The 14,431-nt window shown below is 41.5% G+C and overlaps 1 protein-coding gene across 1 annotated transcript in view; it reads right to left on the bottom strand.

Moving 5' to 3' along the window:
* The window catches only part of ipo11 (importin 11), a 115,002-nt gene that overhangs the window by 46,014 nt on the left and 54,557 nt on the right, over nt 1-14,431 (bottom strand). The window contains exons 17-22 of the mRNA XM_070964721.1: nt 14,061-14,094; nt 13,634-13,674; nt 13,408-13,524; nt 11,271-11,384; nt 8,480-8,595; nt 7,163-7,239 (exon numbers count right to left, since the gene is read on the bottom strand). Of these exons, the coding sequence (XP_070820822.1) occupies nt 7,163-7,239; nt 8,480-8,595; nt 11,271-11,384; nt 13,408-13,524; nt 13,634-13,674; nt 14,061-14,094 (499 nt within the window). The remainder of the gene's footprint in view (nt 1-7,162; nt 7,240-8,479; nt 8,596-11,270; nt 11,385-13,407; nt 13,525-13,633; nt 13,675-14,060; nt 14,095-14,431) is intronic.

Genomic DNA, 14,431 nt, shown 5'->3' with positions numbered 1-14,431 from the left:
CGCAAGCAGCAACAAGCAGCTTTCGAGAGATAGTGCAGGATGTCTCCAGTGCGTTTCATCAGGATCGCTTAAAGGCATTTTAACTAATGAGCAAATATATGACAGGCCACTCCCACTTCCACAAATGAATATGGCACTTTAGATTTTGGCTAATACTTTTCCCAGGAGCAAAAACACAGCCTGAAGATACTCACATTAATGATGACTGGACAAATCCTTAATGAGTTCCCATGTTTTTTAACCAATCTTGCTCATTTATGATAGAAAAAAGTCTCTGTCCTGTGATGCTGTATACCCATTTGGGTCAAAATCCAAAAAGTTCTATTGATATTACAAAAAAATTCAAAACAGCAGAAAATCCATCATGGTAGATTTTGTGGAGCACACTGAGACGGACTTGTGTGTCCAATTTCAAGTCAATCGGCCTGATGGTGTGAGGGGTGTGGCCTTTCCAAAATTGAATTTCTTGGTCTTAATTACAGCACCACCATCTGACCAATGGGGCTCATATTTCTTGGGAAGCACTTGAATGTGATTTCCAGACATTGGGCAGTTTCTAGCTCATTTCAGCACATGGCAATTGGCTGCAGTGGCAGAAAAAAAACAATTATAATAATAAACTGGCACAAACACAATAGGGCAACCCTAAAAACTGTGATCCATTACAACCACTCTGCCATAATACTACTTTTGTTATGAACTCAATTATAGTCAATTTTTATTTAGTGTTAAATTGAGTGTAGTCATTTTTCCAGGCTTCAGTTGGGTTCAGATGGGACTGAGTTATTTTTATTTTTAAGTATTTTAATATTTTGGTCTCCTGTGCATGTTAACAGCCATGGACAAAATATTAGAAACCCTTTTTTGTGAATATTAGTCTGAAACAGAATAAGCTGTTTTGCCAAATCAATGCTATAAATGCAATTGGATTTTCACAGAGGCACAGCAAGTGGGGAAACAACACACACACACACACACACACACACACACACACACACACACACACACACACACACACACACACACCATCATTTGCTCTAATCAAATAGTCCCAAAAACAGCTGCTAAAGCACTGATTAAGCTTTAGTCAGTACATCCTTCATAGCCCTCGGCATATGCTGCACAATCCGCTTCGGTTATCAACATTTACAGCAAAATGAGCCTCACATCTGACTGTGATAAGAGCCTCTGACGGGCCTCTAATGGTTGCTGGGGACACAGCTGAAATTTTGGCCATCATCCACCACAATTTTTGCTTCATGGTATCTGATGGAGTTGACAATATTTGCAATGGGAGGAAAGTTAACAGATATAAAAGAAGAGGTGCTAAAATCTGTACTGATGCTACAAGGACAAGCCAGCTACAAAGCATGTAGTTGAGTAAAGCTTGGAGGCTTAACAGCCATAAAATGCAAAAATGCATTATATAAGGAAATAAGGAAATAGAAAACTGTCGATTGTCATTTATATGGTTTACTTTTAATTTAAGACCTGAAGATGAAGAAAACTTCTGGAGTGAAGTCAAACCATGTTTTCTTGCTTCCTGCATAGCAACCTTATTAAAGCTAGACTTCTTAAAGACTTTTGTGAGAGTAAAAAAGTAGCCCTGCAGCTCTGTGGAGACAGCTCACTTTGCCAGGCTTTACTGTACACAAAGGACTCAGTGCAGGACTCACATTAAAAACAACATGGCCAACAGGAGCAACAGCTATAGGTGCAAAATGAGAAGCCAACTCCCTGTGGTGCTCTAGGCCTTTGGAAAGTTGTGGACGAGCAATCATGCTCGAGAGTAGCGAGACAAACTCAGCAAGGGATTCGATGAGGTGGCAAAAAGCAACCCCCACGCATGAGATGACAGCAAGGATTAGAAAGCAGAAACTTCACAGCCCTGCGCCCCGGAAAAGTCTGAAATCTCTCTTAAGTTGATGCAACAGCAGCTCAAGGTTGAAGAGGGTAAATAAATCTAGAGGTTTAGACTACAAAGAAATCTAAATATAATATACCGTGTAAAAATTCACAGAATTACAATAATTGAACTGCCACAAATATCATGTAATCTCAGGATACGTAATTCACATTTCTTCTATCCCTGCATTAAATACAGCCAAATATGTCCAACATCTGTGATTGCTGTAATCAGTTCTGATGTCTGGTTGAGAAGCCTGTAATAAAAAGGCGTCCTCTGATGGAGATGTCCAGATTGATGCATGGAGCACTTAGCTGGGCAGTTCACTGTGAGACCACATTCAGAGGAGTGTTAGTGATTTCTTCACAGAGCATTCACAAGCCAAAGATAAGGCTGAAAGCTCTCTCAGTACAGTATCACTGACCTCTGTGGGACGGTCAGACCAATCCCCGGCAGCACCAGTAATTGCTAACTGATGGGATGTTCATTAAGCAATGTTTTACACGGTCCAATTTCATTCTGTTATTACTTTAAAGCCACTGCGGCTTCAAGGTCATGCTGCAATTGTCTGTTCTAATTTCTTTACATTGAACTGCAGAGAGCCAGACTGCTAGTATGAAATGATAAGTTGAAAATTAATCACCAACCCTTTGCTGATGCATTAGCCATTTAAGTCCAGCAAAACTCTGAAAGTTACTGGTTCCATCTTAAATGGGAGGATTTACAGATTTTTTTCTGTTTTACATCACTGTAATTAATAATTGTCTTTAAAATTTGCACTGCTGGTCAGACAAAAGAGACTGTTCCATCACAAACTAAAAAGAATATCTATTTCTAAAAAGAAAAGATATTTGATATTTTCCAATGCTGATAACACTCGGGTTGTGTATATATAGATATTTTCTTCCTTTCTTGTAAAATAAACCAAAGAAATACAACTCACACTCTTCTTTTTTATGCTTTATGACATTTATCACTGTGTTATACTGTACAAAAGACATTTCTGAATAAAGCCCTGATTGTGCTGTTTCCACAGAGGTGCAGAACTTCTAGATTACAGTGAAAAACGAGCTTGCATTGACTAAAAATGACTAAAAAATACCAGCTGATAATAATGAAGCCTCAGGGCTATTAATAGAGACAGACTTTCATTACTAATCTCATTGTTTTTAATCAAAGTTTAGTTTCTGGTGTTTTCCTGTTGCCATGTTAATTTGTTGTTGCTGCTCTTTGCTTTTAAAGCAAACTCAACATTTCTTCCATCTGTTTCAGATAAGGGCCCTCTAGCACTTTAGCAGCCACTATGACTTCCTTTTCCCTGGAAGACTGTGAAACAGCAAGAAGCGTTGAGTTTCTTAACACTGCGAGAAAACAGCAAAGAAATTCCAAATGTCATGGGAATTTATTAATTAATTAAAGCTCTATCACTAACTCACACTAACCGGTGTGTGAGGCCAACAAGGAGAAAAAAAACTCTCCGTCATCGCTGGTCAGAGCACAATACTCAGCTGAAATGTGTCCTAGTTCAGAGTGTGGCAGCAGTGATACAGAGCGCACCGCTAGTCTAACAATTTAGCCGAGGCAAGGCTCTTGACATTCTAATTAGGGAATTTGCTGCTCCAGTTTAGCAGTGATGGAGCAGGGCTCTTTATCACGCAGGCCAGGCCACACACCTGGCAAGCTGTGACACCATGCCGAGCCAGACTCCCTCAATGGCCCACATCCCCCCACTGCTCTCTATGGACTAAGTAAATGAACCAGTGGATGTTCTGGGGAAAACCAGCCAAAGATGATCAAAAGTTTGATGAAGAAGACAAAAGCCAAGTTAGTTTATTCTGTGAAAATTTCCATCAGTTTATGTAAATGAAGGCATGATTGTGTTCAGGGTGTTAAAAGGACAAATGTTTATAAAACTGCGTGCTAATTTGTTCTGACCTGCAACCATACCTCTGAGCGTTCATCTTTCATCACAGCAGCTTTGGATTTTCCCTCCAACGCTTGCATTGACAAACTAATTACATTCAATGCGATTAATGTGTTTTAAATGTGCAAATGTAGCCTTAGCCTTAAGAAAAAGGTGTTTTTCACAATAACAAGAGGACCGGAAACACAGGGAGGGAACAAGGAGTGAGCAGAGTGCTAAGTGCTGCCAGGCAGACGCAATGCTAAAGGTGAAAACATCTATTGATGGCAGATAATTATTTTAAAATAAGGGATAATGAGAGGAAGACGAAGAAGCTAAAAAACAAAAATCACAAAAGAGATTCTTATGAGAGGGTTTGGGTTCATTTAAGTCCACTTGTTACAGGAGTTACTGAAGACAGAATCGTGCAAATGTGGAGAGCAGAGATGGGCCACAGAGGCGGAGATAAAAGGTAATCTGACCCCTGATTCGCTGAGGTTCAGTGGTCAGCCCTGATATGATGGAAAGATCCAGAACAGCTACTGCGGGATGTTTAATTGCCTTCTAATCTGTTGTTTGGAAGACCAAACATTAACTTTGAAACTCAACTTTTAAGCAAATAAGGATGAGAACTCATAAGAGTAAATACAGAAAGAAAAAAAAGAAGAAATGAAACTTAACCGACACTTCTATTAAACTTGTTGATAAAGATCAGGTGGTATGATTGAAAGCTCAAGAACAGCTCCTAAATGGAGCTCGTGGTGAAAATGCTCCCTCAATTCATACGGGCCTTGTATCGCTGAAGTGGTTAATGATGTGCCGACTACCACCGCAGATTAAAAGACATTAAGAAGCTTAAATCGATTTCAGACACAGGAGCGCATTTAAATACGAGAAGATGACAAGTTTGTAAGGTTGACACGACATTGGCAAACAGTATTACTGTAAGTAAGCACGACGTGGTGCAGCAGCAGAGCATGCGCAGGTTGTTCAAGTACTGGAAGATGCTGCAGTGGAAAGTGCTGAAAAGGAGTTCACATTTTTCTCATGAATGTACAAAAAAGCAAAATGCTGGGGAAAGGGACAAAATACCTCCAGCATGAATTTGCCTCTCATTCTGTTATTTTTCTCTTTCCTTTCCTAATGGAATGCTGTTAGCCTGTACCTGCAGAGGTGTGAAAGCTTTTTCCTTTGCTTTAATGTGTCTGTAACCACCAGAAAAGCAACACTCACCTCCACCGAATCAAATATTGAAAGAGGAGGGAAATGTGACAAGTCTCTGTAGTAAACACAGAAAATGATAATAGTAAAGAAGCAAAATTGGGTCAGAAAAACGAGCCTATTTCCATGACGTTACGGAGACCGAGATGGACATGGGCACAACAGGATATCAATTAAGGAGAGAGCCGCATTTTGTCTGTGTTGCCAGGTTTGACGACACAGAGCTGTTATTCTGTTAGTCGTAGCACGTGTTGTTGATCACAGTCAGTCATACATATTAGATATATTAATAGTACAAAACAACCGAACCCACAGGAAGTATTTTGTATGTGATGATTTGATTTAATTTTCAATTAATCTGCAGGTTATTTTCTCAATGAATCATTTGGTCTATAAAACATCAGAAAACAGTGAAAAATGCTTGTGAAAGACAGTGAAATTGAAAGAATTTGCTATAATGCATGACGAGTAAAAAGCAACCAATTATGTCATTTGAGGAGCCGGAACCATCAAATTAGGCATTTTTGCTTTACTGATTAATCAATTACCTAATCAGCCATCAATTCATTTGTGACTGATTGTTGCAGCTCTAATTGGAGCTCATATCTGTATCGCATATCAGGCAGATCTGAGATAAATGATAAATGATAAATGCTTCAGCTGAACTCATCTTTTCTCTCCATCCTGGTTTCTGTGCTCCACCTCCATCTATCAATCTCTCACCCCACATCATCTTATCCATCCACATGTCACCATCTTTCATTTCTCTCCATCCATCTGTCCATTTTTTCTATTCATCAGTCTTGCTCCCCCTGCTCCTCCGTCATTAAACCAGCCACTTACACCAGTAATATGGCAGCCGATCACTGTGCACTAATTGCTTGACAAATCTTCAGAACTATTGCTTTATTTCCATTCTTAATAGGATAATCTTCCTTGCTTGTACAAACGTAGGAATTCCCCACACAGTATTCATTTCTTTCTTTTGTGTGCTTTGTGGGCTTCTTGGCTGCAGTATTTGTTTCTCGTCACCTTCCAGCACCCTCTGTGTAACTGTCTGTGACTCATCTAAAAATTAACACGACGGATTGTGTTGCTTTGTAAAAGCCTGTTTATTGACTTTGTTTGCCTTTTCTGTTCAACACTTGATATGAGTAAAAAGTGCCTCTCTCATCTTTACATCCATCCATGTCCAAGCTCCTCAGAGCACACCTCACACTCCTGCATTCATTTTCCAGCCATCACTTCTTAAAATCACTAATTTTCATCCACCACCTCCTTGTTATGTGTCATCAACCCCCCACCCACTTGGCTGGATCCTCTTTAAACCCTTCCTCCTCCATTTCATCCATCTGTGACTGTCTTCCTGAGTCTTTTGCTCTTCTGTATCTCATGGATTCCCCATCCACACTATATGTGATCAAATGCTCCAGTAAGCCAATCAGGCTACACCAGTGTTCATATTAGTTTGACTCACTCATTACGTGCTGAAGCACCAAATCAATACTATTCCTCATCACACTGAAGGTCCCACACACACACACACACCTCTACACACTGCAAGTGTCCCAAAGCTCCAGGCCCATGATAAATCATCCAGCCAGTTCCATTCAATCTGCCACCACTCACAGCTGCCTACAGACGCAGAGTAGTGGCCCTGATGCCTTGAGGCTATCGCAAAGCCACAACTGTGATCTTTACAAGCTACACGAGCCCGAAGTGAGAAAACTATGAAAATTAAGTCCATGTCCGTGGATTGCATCATTCTCAGAGTTTCTGTGCATAAAAATATTTGATCACATAATATTGGTTTGTTCTTTCACATTCTGCAGCTTTTTTCCATCACAGACTGTTTTGATATGAAATGTTTTCTCTCCTTTGAACCGCACACAGATTCAAACACACATCCTTATTACACAGGAGGCCATTATTTGACCCAATCAACCTATGCAAAATTCTTCATCGTAGTATCACTCTTGATGTTATTGTGATACCTTCTTTTCCAGCCGCTAATTCAATTTATATGGTAATGCCTGAAGTTACTCAAGAGGGGAAAGAAAAAATCTAAGTCATTTGCACAGTCAAGACACCACTGAAAGACAAGCAAACAAAGAAACCTCATGTATGCTCACCCAACAAAGCTGACATGTTCTGGAAAATTCTGAGTAGCTCCGGGGTGATGGCTGGACTGTTCTCCAAAGTCACCAACCTGTGCGATATGAGGGGGGGACAGCAGGAAGAGGGGAATAAAAAATAAAATTGCGGTAAATTGAGAGAAAGGAGTACAGAAGACATAGATTAGAGGTGGCAAAAGAAAATGGGAAGAGAAATGCAGTGAGACAAATTACAGAGACAGAAAGAAGAGAACATGAGCGTCTCAAAAAATGGTGAGGTGGGTGTAAAAAAAAGAAAGAAAGAAAAGGAAAAGCAGGAAGCAGAGAAAAGCAATGTTAGTGGTTTGCTCAGGAGAAAGATAAATCTGATAAAATAAGTGTTGCATAACTCTGTACATTTACTGTAAATTAAAATATGATGCCATGAATTCACCACACTCAGAAAACAAAATCCCCCAACAAAGATGATGAATGACTGTTTGCATCGGCGCTCTACAAACTAATGCAAAAAAGCACGACAGAGAGGGGACACAGTGAGAGGAAAACCACCTGATAAAAGATAAAAGCGGGAGAAAATGACATTGACTTTGTAAACAAAGCATATACATATTTAGGACACAGCTGTTTATCAGGCACGATAAAAGAGAGGACAGAGACATTGGACTGTGGCTTTGCTCTACAAGCGTACACAGCATCCTGAGCACTGCAGCTCCACACAGGCAGAAAAAGGAGATTAAGGGGGGAGTTAAAAAGAAAAGAAATGATGGGAGAGGAACAAAAGGTAACCCAGCAAATTCCCTTATACCGAACCAAACCCACAGCCGATGTAATGCATTTGCAAAAGCAAGTGCATTGTTTAGCAGCAGATTCTTGAGATGGCTTTGAAGTGGCATGTGCCCAAAACAACAACATAAAGGCAAGACTGTGAGCCACATAAATTATCAACAGCTTCATCGCCCACCTAGTGGTTGTCTGTGAAAAATCAAATTAAAACAAGATGTCATGGTGCGCCCATTTACCGCTACTCATCTGCAAAGTGTCTGCATTTGGTTCCCATGTAAGTACTCAGCGCGGGCCAGTAAATGAAGCTGATGACTAATGTGACCAAAAAAAGAAAGGAATCATGAGTGAATTGAGCGACAGAGAAAAGGAAAAATGAGAGATAAAGACGGCTACAGTCATAGTATGGATGTGTAGGTGTGTATGTGAGCGTGATCTGATGTGCGAGGGAGGAAATTAGATCACCAACTGCTCCATAAACGTCTGCCTGAGGGAGATTTTTCTGTAACTTGTAAAGGTGTAGCTTATATGCATGTGGAACATCTGTGTCCGTACCAGAGCTCCAATCCATCCTCAAGCAAATACACATGCGGTGGCTTGGAAACGTCGGTGCTCAGCTGGATGACTGGAAGAAGGAAAGGGTACAGATTCTTGCTCTCTGCCCCCAGGCCCTGTGAGAACACAGAACATATAGAAAGTCAATGGCAAATTTGGAAAGCCTGACAAAAGATGCAAACAGGGGGTTTTAATGACTGTACTTAATGTGCTGTAGCTTCCTCATGGACAGTCTGGGCAAAGTGGAAAACAACAGACTTGAAGAAAAGTTCAATGTAGCACTGCTCTGACTCACCCCTTCCCACCAACAAACGCCTTTGTCAATACACACTGCCCCCATGTCCCACCACTGGGGCTAGATCTTAAATTGTTCTTACAACAGATAAGATGCATGTCGCAGAGACAGCATGCTGCGGGGCAACCGTTCCCATTTTCAATAACAGGGAGGTGTCACTTACAGTGTTTTTTTGTGCTCAAAGGACCTGGTTGCAAAATAGATGCCTTAAGATGCAAGAGCTGTGTGTACCCATTTACTTCAGCTGTTTGAGAAAAAGCTCAGGTACAACTGAAAGATGTGGTCACATATTTTAGTCAGGTGAGTAAATGTGAGGAAATGTGCGCCTATACTGGAGGAGGAGCAAGGGGAACGAGCAGCTGAGCACTGTGTCACGTTGACCTCTACAGCGTCACATGGCTTCAACTAATGGAGGACCACACTCAAGGACCGTGTCGCTGGGAACACAGCTGAACACTTAAAACCAAAACAATTTCGAAAACACATTACACACAATCAAGCACAATGGCACAAGTCACTACACTGGTCTCTTATATTCAGGTTGAAAGCCAGAATAAAATCTGTATTCAGCTCACACCACACCTAATATACACTCCTATTAGAGGCGCCTTTTTCTGGAATAATCTCTGGTTATCTGGCATTTTGTGTGCTGGATGTACAGTTTGTATTTTTTATGTTTTGTTTTGGTTTTTTTTGTTTTTTTGCAGTGAGTGAGCCATTTAGATTCTGCTTCCCTGCTCATATTTATGTGTGAGGAAAACTGCTGAACTGTTCACATTTCTACTTTGATATACTGCTGCTCCACGTCTGCCCTGTTGGGTGAATTTCAGTAATGTTGATCTATCATTCTCGATCATCTGTATCTGTAATGTCTTTATTATATAACAAACAATCCATCTATACTCCAACTCCAAACTCCAAAACTCTAGAAATCCAGCCATTCTTCTTTCTGTTTTTATCGTCAGCTATGTACATTGTATATATTAAAATCTAAATTAGCATGTGGTCACACGATTCGCTATGCTAAGCCCCTTGAGCAGTTTATCTTCAGTGCCTAACACAGCTTGCCAGATGTGTACTTGTGTTACTTTCTCAAAGGGAGTGTGCCTCTATCACTGAGCGTTGCAGCTCCCACTGTGAAGTAATGCAGCAGCAGCCACGTGGGGGTCCGAAGCTTTCTGCAGGCTGAGGCGGGCTGCCTCAGTGCTGCGGGCGTATGACGCTTCTGTCTCAGACTATTCCTCTTAACTTCAGTGATAAACCAGACTGAAACTGACACTGCTTAAAAGTGGGTTTTCATATCTGTGGTTTAAACTATGTGTAATTATGTGAGTGAGTGAATCTCAAGTGAGGCTGAGCAGCAAAGACAGAAAGACCAGACAGCCTCCAGGTTGCTTCGCCAGCAAAAGCACAATTTCTGGCAGGTGAAGGCTAAAACAAAAAACACAAACAAAAAGCCCAGGCCTGACCCAGGTCTCCCTCGCAGACATTTTGGAGCTCAGCCTCTGCAACATGTGGCCGGGCAAGTAAAACCACACTTGTTGCCAGATCCACTGAAAAGTACCACCTGTCACACTGCAGAAGGGGGCAGTTCCACTCAAAATGGACAACAAGACATGATAAACTTTAAATGACAGGCGCTCTGTACCCGACAGAGCCATTAATTAAGTTTAACCTCAGTACCTTTCTCTGTAATACTTTTCCTGTCACCTTTTTGCTTATTTTAATCTAGTAGTTTTGTTAATGGGCTCTTTTCTTGTGATCCTGAGAGAGACGAGAGCTGGCTCGCCGCAAAGCCGAGGTGAGACAGCCAAATCTGTGCTGTGGAGTGGTGAGTGAGGGAAGGGAGCTGATTGAGGCGGAACATTTCTATCTGAAAACAACCGTATGAAAAGTCTGGCACAAACATCCAGGCTTGAGCTGCTCAACGGTGCTGTTTTGTAGTCTGATCAATTAAAGCCTGACATTGTGCGCCCTTCACGGATGATTCAAACGGAAATAGACGATAAACTCATTTACAAATTCATCAACACCTCTGAGTGTTTTACAGCCATGAGGTGAATGTCACTCCTATTTGAGCAGTTGATATTTACTGTTGTGTAATTTTGTTACACTATTTCATTTTAACTAACACTTGGCTCAGCTGTTAAGACACACACACAAACACAGAAGAAAAGCAGCAGCTGTAATGTTCATTGCCTGCTGGTGGCACAAGTGTGAAAAGCAAATCAGCAGCCACTGCTTTCTTGCCAGCAGGAGGCAACATCAATACTGCTATTTGTGTACGTCTACACTCATACTTCTACCTTCCTGTAGATGGTTCAGTTTGGCATGTGAACAACTGGCCTGGCAATGACCAAACAACTTGCCACCTGCATGGTGTATGAACACTGGCTAAATTCTGCTTGACAAGAACGTTTCATGCACGTACACGGAGCATGTGTGCGCCTTCTTCAACACGAGGCACACACATCAAAGGCCGGTAATGCACCGTACCTGTACCAGGTGGATGAGTGTAGTGAGTATGGCACATCGAAGCATGTTGTGTTCTTCAGATTGCTTCCAGAGCAGAGGCAGGTACTGAACCAGACAGCCTACATATGGCCGGATCTGAAATAGAAGAAAAATAAAATGGTAAATAAGAAGCAAAGCACACACAGTCATACTCTGAAATTCAACCCGCATCTTACACTACTTGGGAGCAGTGATGGGGACAGTGATGTTCTCTGAATTGTTCCAGACTCAGCAAAGATGCATTTTCATTAGATGTCTAAATACACTTAAAGAAAACTACCATGCAATGAGTGTAACACTTCCTCTCAAATTTTAGGTTTGGGTTCTCCAGCAGTGAATTCAGAGCTAATGTGAGCTTCTTCAAAACATGCTTCAGTGGAAAAGCAGGTCGGGTAACAGCTCGCTGAAAATACGGAATATTTTCTCCGCAGTGACAGTGAGAATCAAAACTCCACTGAGGTGATCTCTTGACAGTGTGTTAATGGAGGCCAATTTGGCTGACACATGATATGAATGAGTGTGGAGCCATGGCAGCTACAGCAGCAACAATCAGACCCGAACTCATGTGTAAAGGAGCGTAAGGATGTTCAGATTCTTCAATATGAATTTGGAAAACACATCAGTGTCACATGTACAGAAGTTTTATATCTGTTGATGTGTCTTCTGGATTATACAATGGGCATATATGTACGTTTGATGACTTGAAGGTGTGACAAATGACTGAGTTAAGGTTTTGCATTTTACCCATAATGAACAAATTCATCATCGTGAACCCAAAAAAAAGTCAGCAGGTGACACCTTTCTCCTGAGGACTGAACTTAATATTAAACATTAAATACATTGTCTTTAGACTGTATTCAGTTGCGTATATGCATTAGCTGTTTTATCCAGAGTACCAACTTTATTGGAATCAGGATTGTACCTTAACAACTTTATTTTCCATTTAAATGAAATTATTTGGTTTTAACCACTGCTAAAATGTGGATGGTCAGACACCAAGTGGACGCCATCACTCTCATTCCTGTGTGAAATTGAAAAATGTGATGGCACATTGTGTAATTTAGGTACAGTCGCTGTGCAGCCAGCCAACTCTAAGACATCCAATGAATTACGGACCTCAAAAAGTTTTCCACCACTTCCTTGTGCTGACATGCGCTCACCCTTCGGATTCCCTATGGTGGCTATGTGGCTGCGCTGCAGATGCAACACTGGGATTTTGCGCTCGATTACACCTTCATAAAGGAGCTGGCTAGGAGGAGAGGAAGGAGTAGAAAAGAAACGCGACTCACAGCCTCGAGGATAAAGATAAAAAGTGAGAAAAACAGACCCACAAACCAGCCTAGGATAACATTTGCGAGACCAATGGCAGGAAAAGGAGCTAAATCTCATCACATCTGTCATCATGTTCATTTCAAGTCAAGCTGCACTCGTGGTTTCATTGACTAGTTTTCTCAGCTGCTGCCACTCTTTGTGGGTTCAAAATCCCTTGTGAGAGGAGTTAGAATATTAATGGGACTTCCACTGACTGCAGAAGTTTAGCCAGGGCCAGAGACTGGTGAAGACTTAACCAGAATGACAGTTCACAAGGATGAAAGCCATTTCTCTGACAGATTTAAGTCAAGAGATCGTTTAAGGGAAAAGTGCTTAAAAGCGGATCTGAAAAGAGTCTGGGGGGGTCGAGAGGAAGGTCAATTTTTTTCAAGGGTTGACAGTTAAGTGGATTAGAATGACTTACTGGATGCTTAGAAAAAACATAAAATCCATACGGCCACAAAAGCACTGCAGTGGCAGAGAAGAGACTGTATCATCACGCTAAATGAGAGCAGACATCAGAACAAATGCCTTAGGCGTCATGATTTACAAACAGTCAGGAATTGGACTTGCAGTCGCTTTTGCAAGCACCAGTGTCTCGGGATGTGAAAAATCATTAATGTCTCACTATCTTTGAGGACAGGTGGTTGTTTTAGCTTGGTGGTCTGAGGCCAGTACAGCAGCTTTGTAACATGTCCCCTCCAGAGTCCGCTTCATTGATGACCATTTGAGCAGTCCTATAGACGGCAGAGTTGAGCAATATGTGACCTACGTTCCTAAACACTTGTTTGTTTGTTTGTTGTCTCACCTGGATGTTTACTCTCTCGATGACGCAGGAGATGACATGGAGCACCTGCATTTTGGTGTCGCACTCTGTCACCTGCTGCAACAACTGGAAGAGCAGCCCGAATATAGACTCGAGGTACTAAACGGAGAGAGAATTAAAGAGTTAGAAAAAGGGGAATGAGCAGCAGAAAACGTTAACCTATTCATGATTATGACAACAACTTCTTTTGACTGGTACATGTACTCACAGGGAGGAATTGCTCTGTCCGGAACTCAAAGTCATCAACAGGTGATCACGAGTTAAGGATAAAATCAAATAGGACAGGTGTGCACAGGTGATGCTTTCGCATAACGAAGACTGTACCTATCTGAATGTTATGGCTGTGTGTGTTCCCTGTGCTGTTTGTCCCTTTTCCTCTCCTGTCCTGTCCTCTCTAACTCTGCACAGGTGTGATTCATTGCTGAATGAGGTGAACCTGACCTGGGACTGAAGTGCTTAGAAAGCTCCAGTGCCAGCATCAGAGGAGAGGCTTGTGGTGTGGGCACCGCGGGTCTGGCTGCCTCTCAGCCTGGGATTTTATGTTGTGTTTTGACTTTGTGTATGAAGTGTTGTTCGCCCCATAGGGCCACCTAATGGTGGAGTGTTACACTGAAAAAATAGTATAGGAAGGATATTGAGCTTCAGGGTTGTAGCTGTCTCAATCCGCACCTATAAGAAACAAAAAAGATGAACATAGAGTTCATTTTAGAAATCAGACATCACACTTGAATCCCTCTATTAGCCCGTCGGGATTGTCAGCTTATGAAAGCTGCAGGTAGAGAAGACGTACTGAGTTTGTACTAAACTAAGCCATGAAAAAATAGAGCAAAAGAAGACTGCCACAGATGCACATGCAACAATACCACCAAACACCAAAACTATAATTATGTTTTCCTTTAATGGCAGTCTCAGAAAGACCACAACAACAAGCTTTTTATAACTGAACACTCCGTATAAGTGTGCACCTGCAGCAAGTTAGCTAAATACAGGCTCTTATAAAACGAAG

The sequence above is a fragment of the Chaetodon trifascialis genome, chromosome 6 (assembly GCF_039877785.1).
Source record: "Chaetodon trifascialis isolate fChaTrf1 chromosome 6, fChaTrf1.hap1, whole genome shotgun sequence".
NCBI lineage: Eukaryota > Metazoa > Chordata > Actinopteri > Chaetodontiformes > Chaetodontidae > Chaetodon > Chaetodon trifascialis.
Note: the sequence above shows the minus strand (reverse complement) of the source record. Positions and strands in the feature narration are given on the sequence as shown.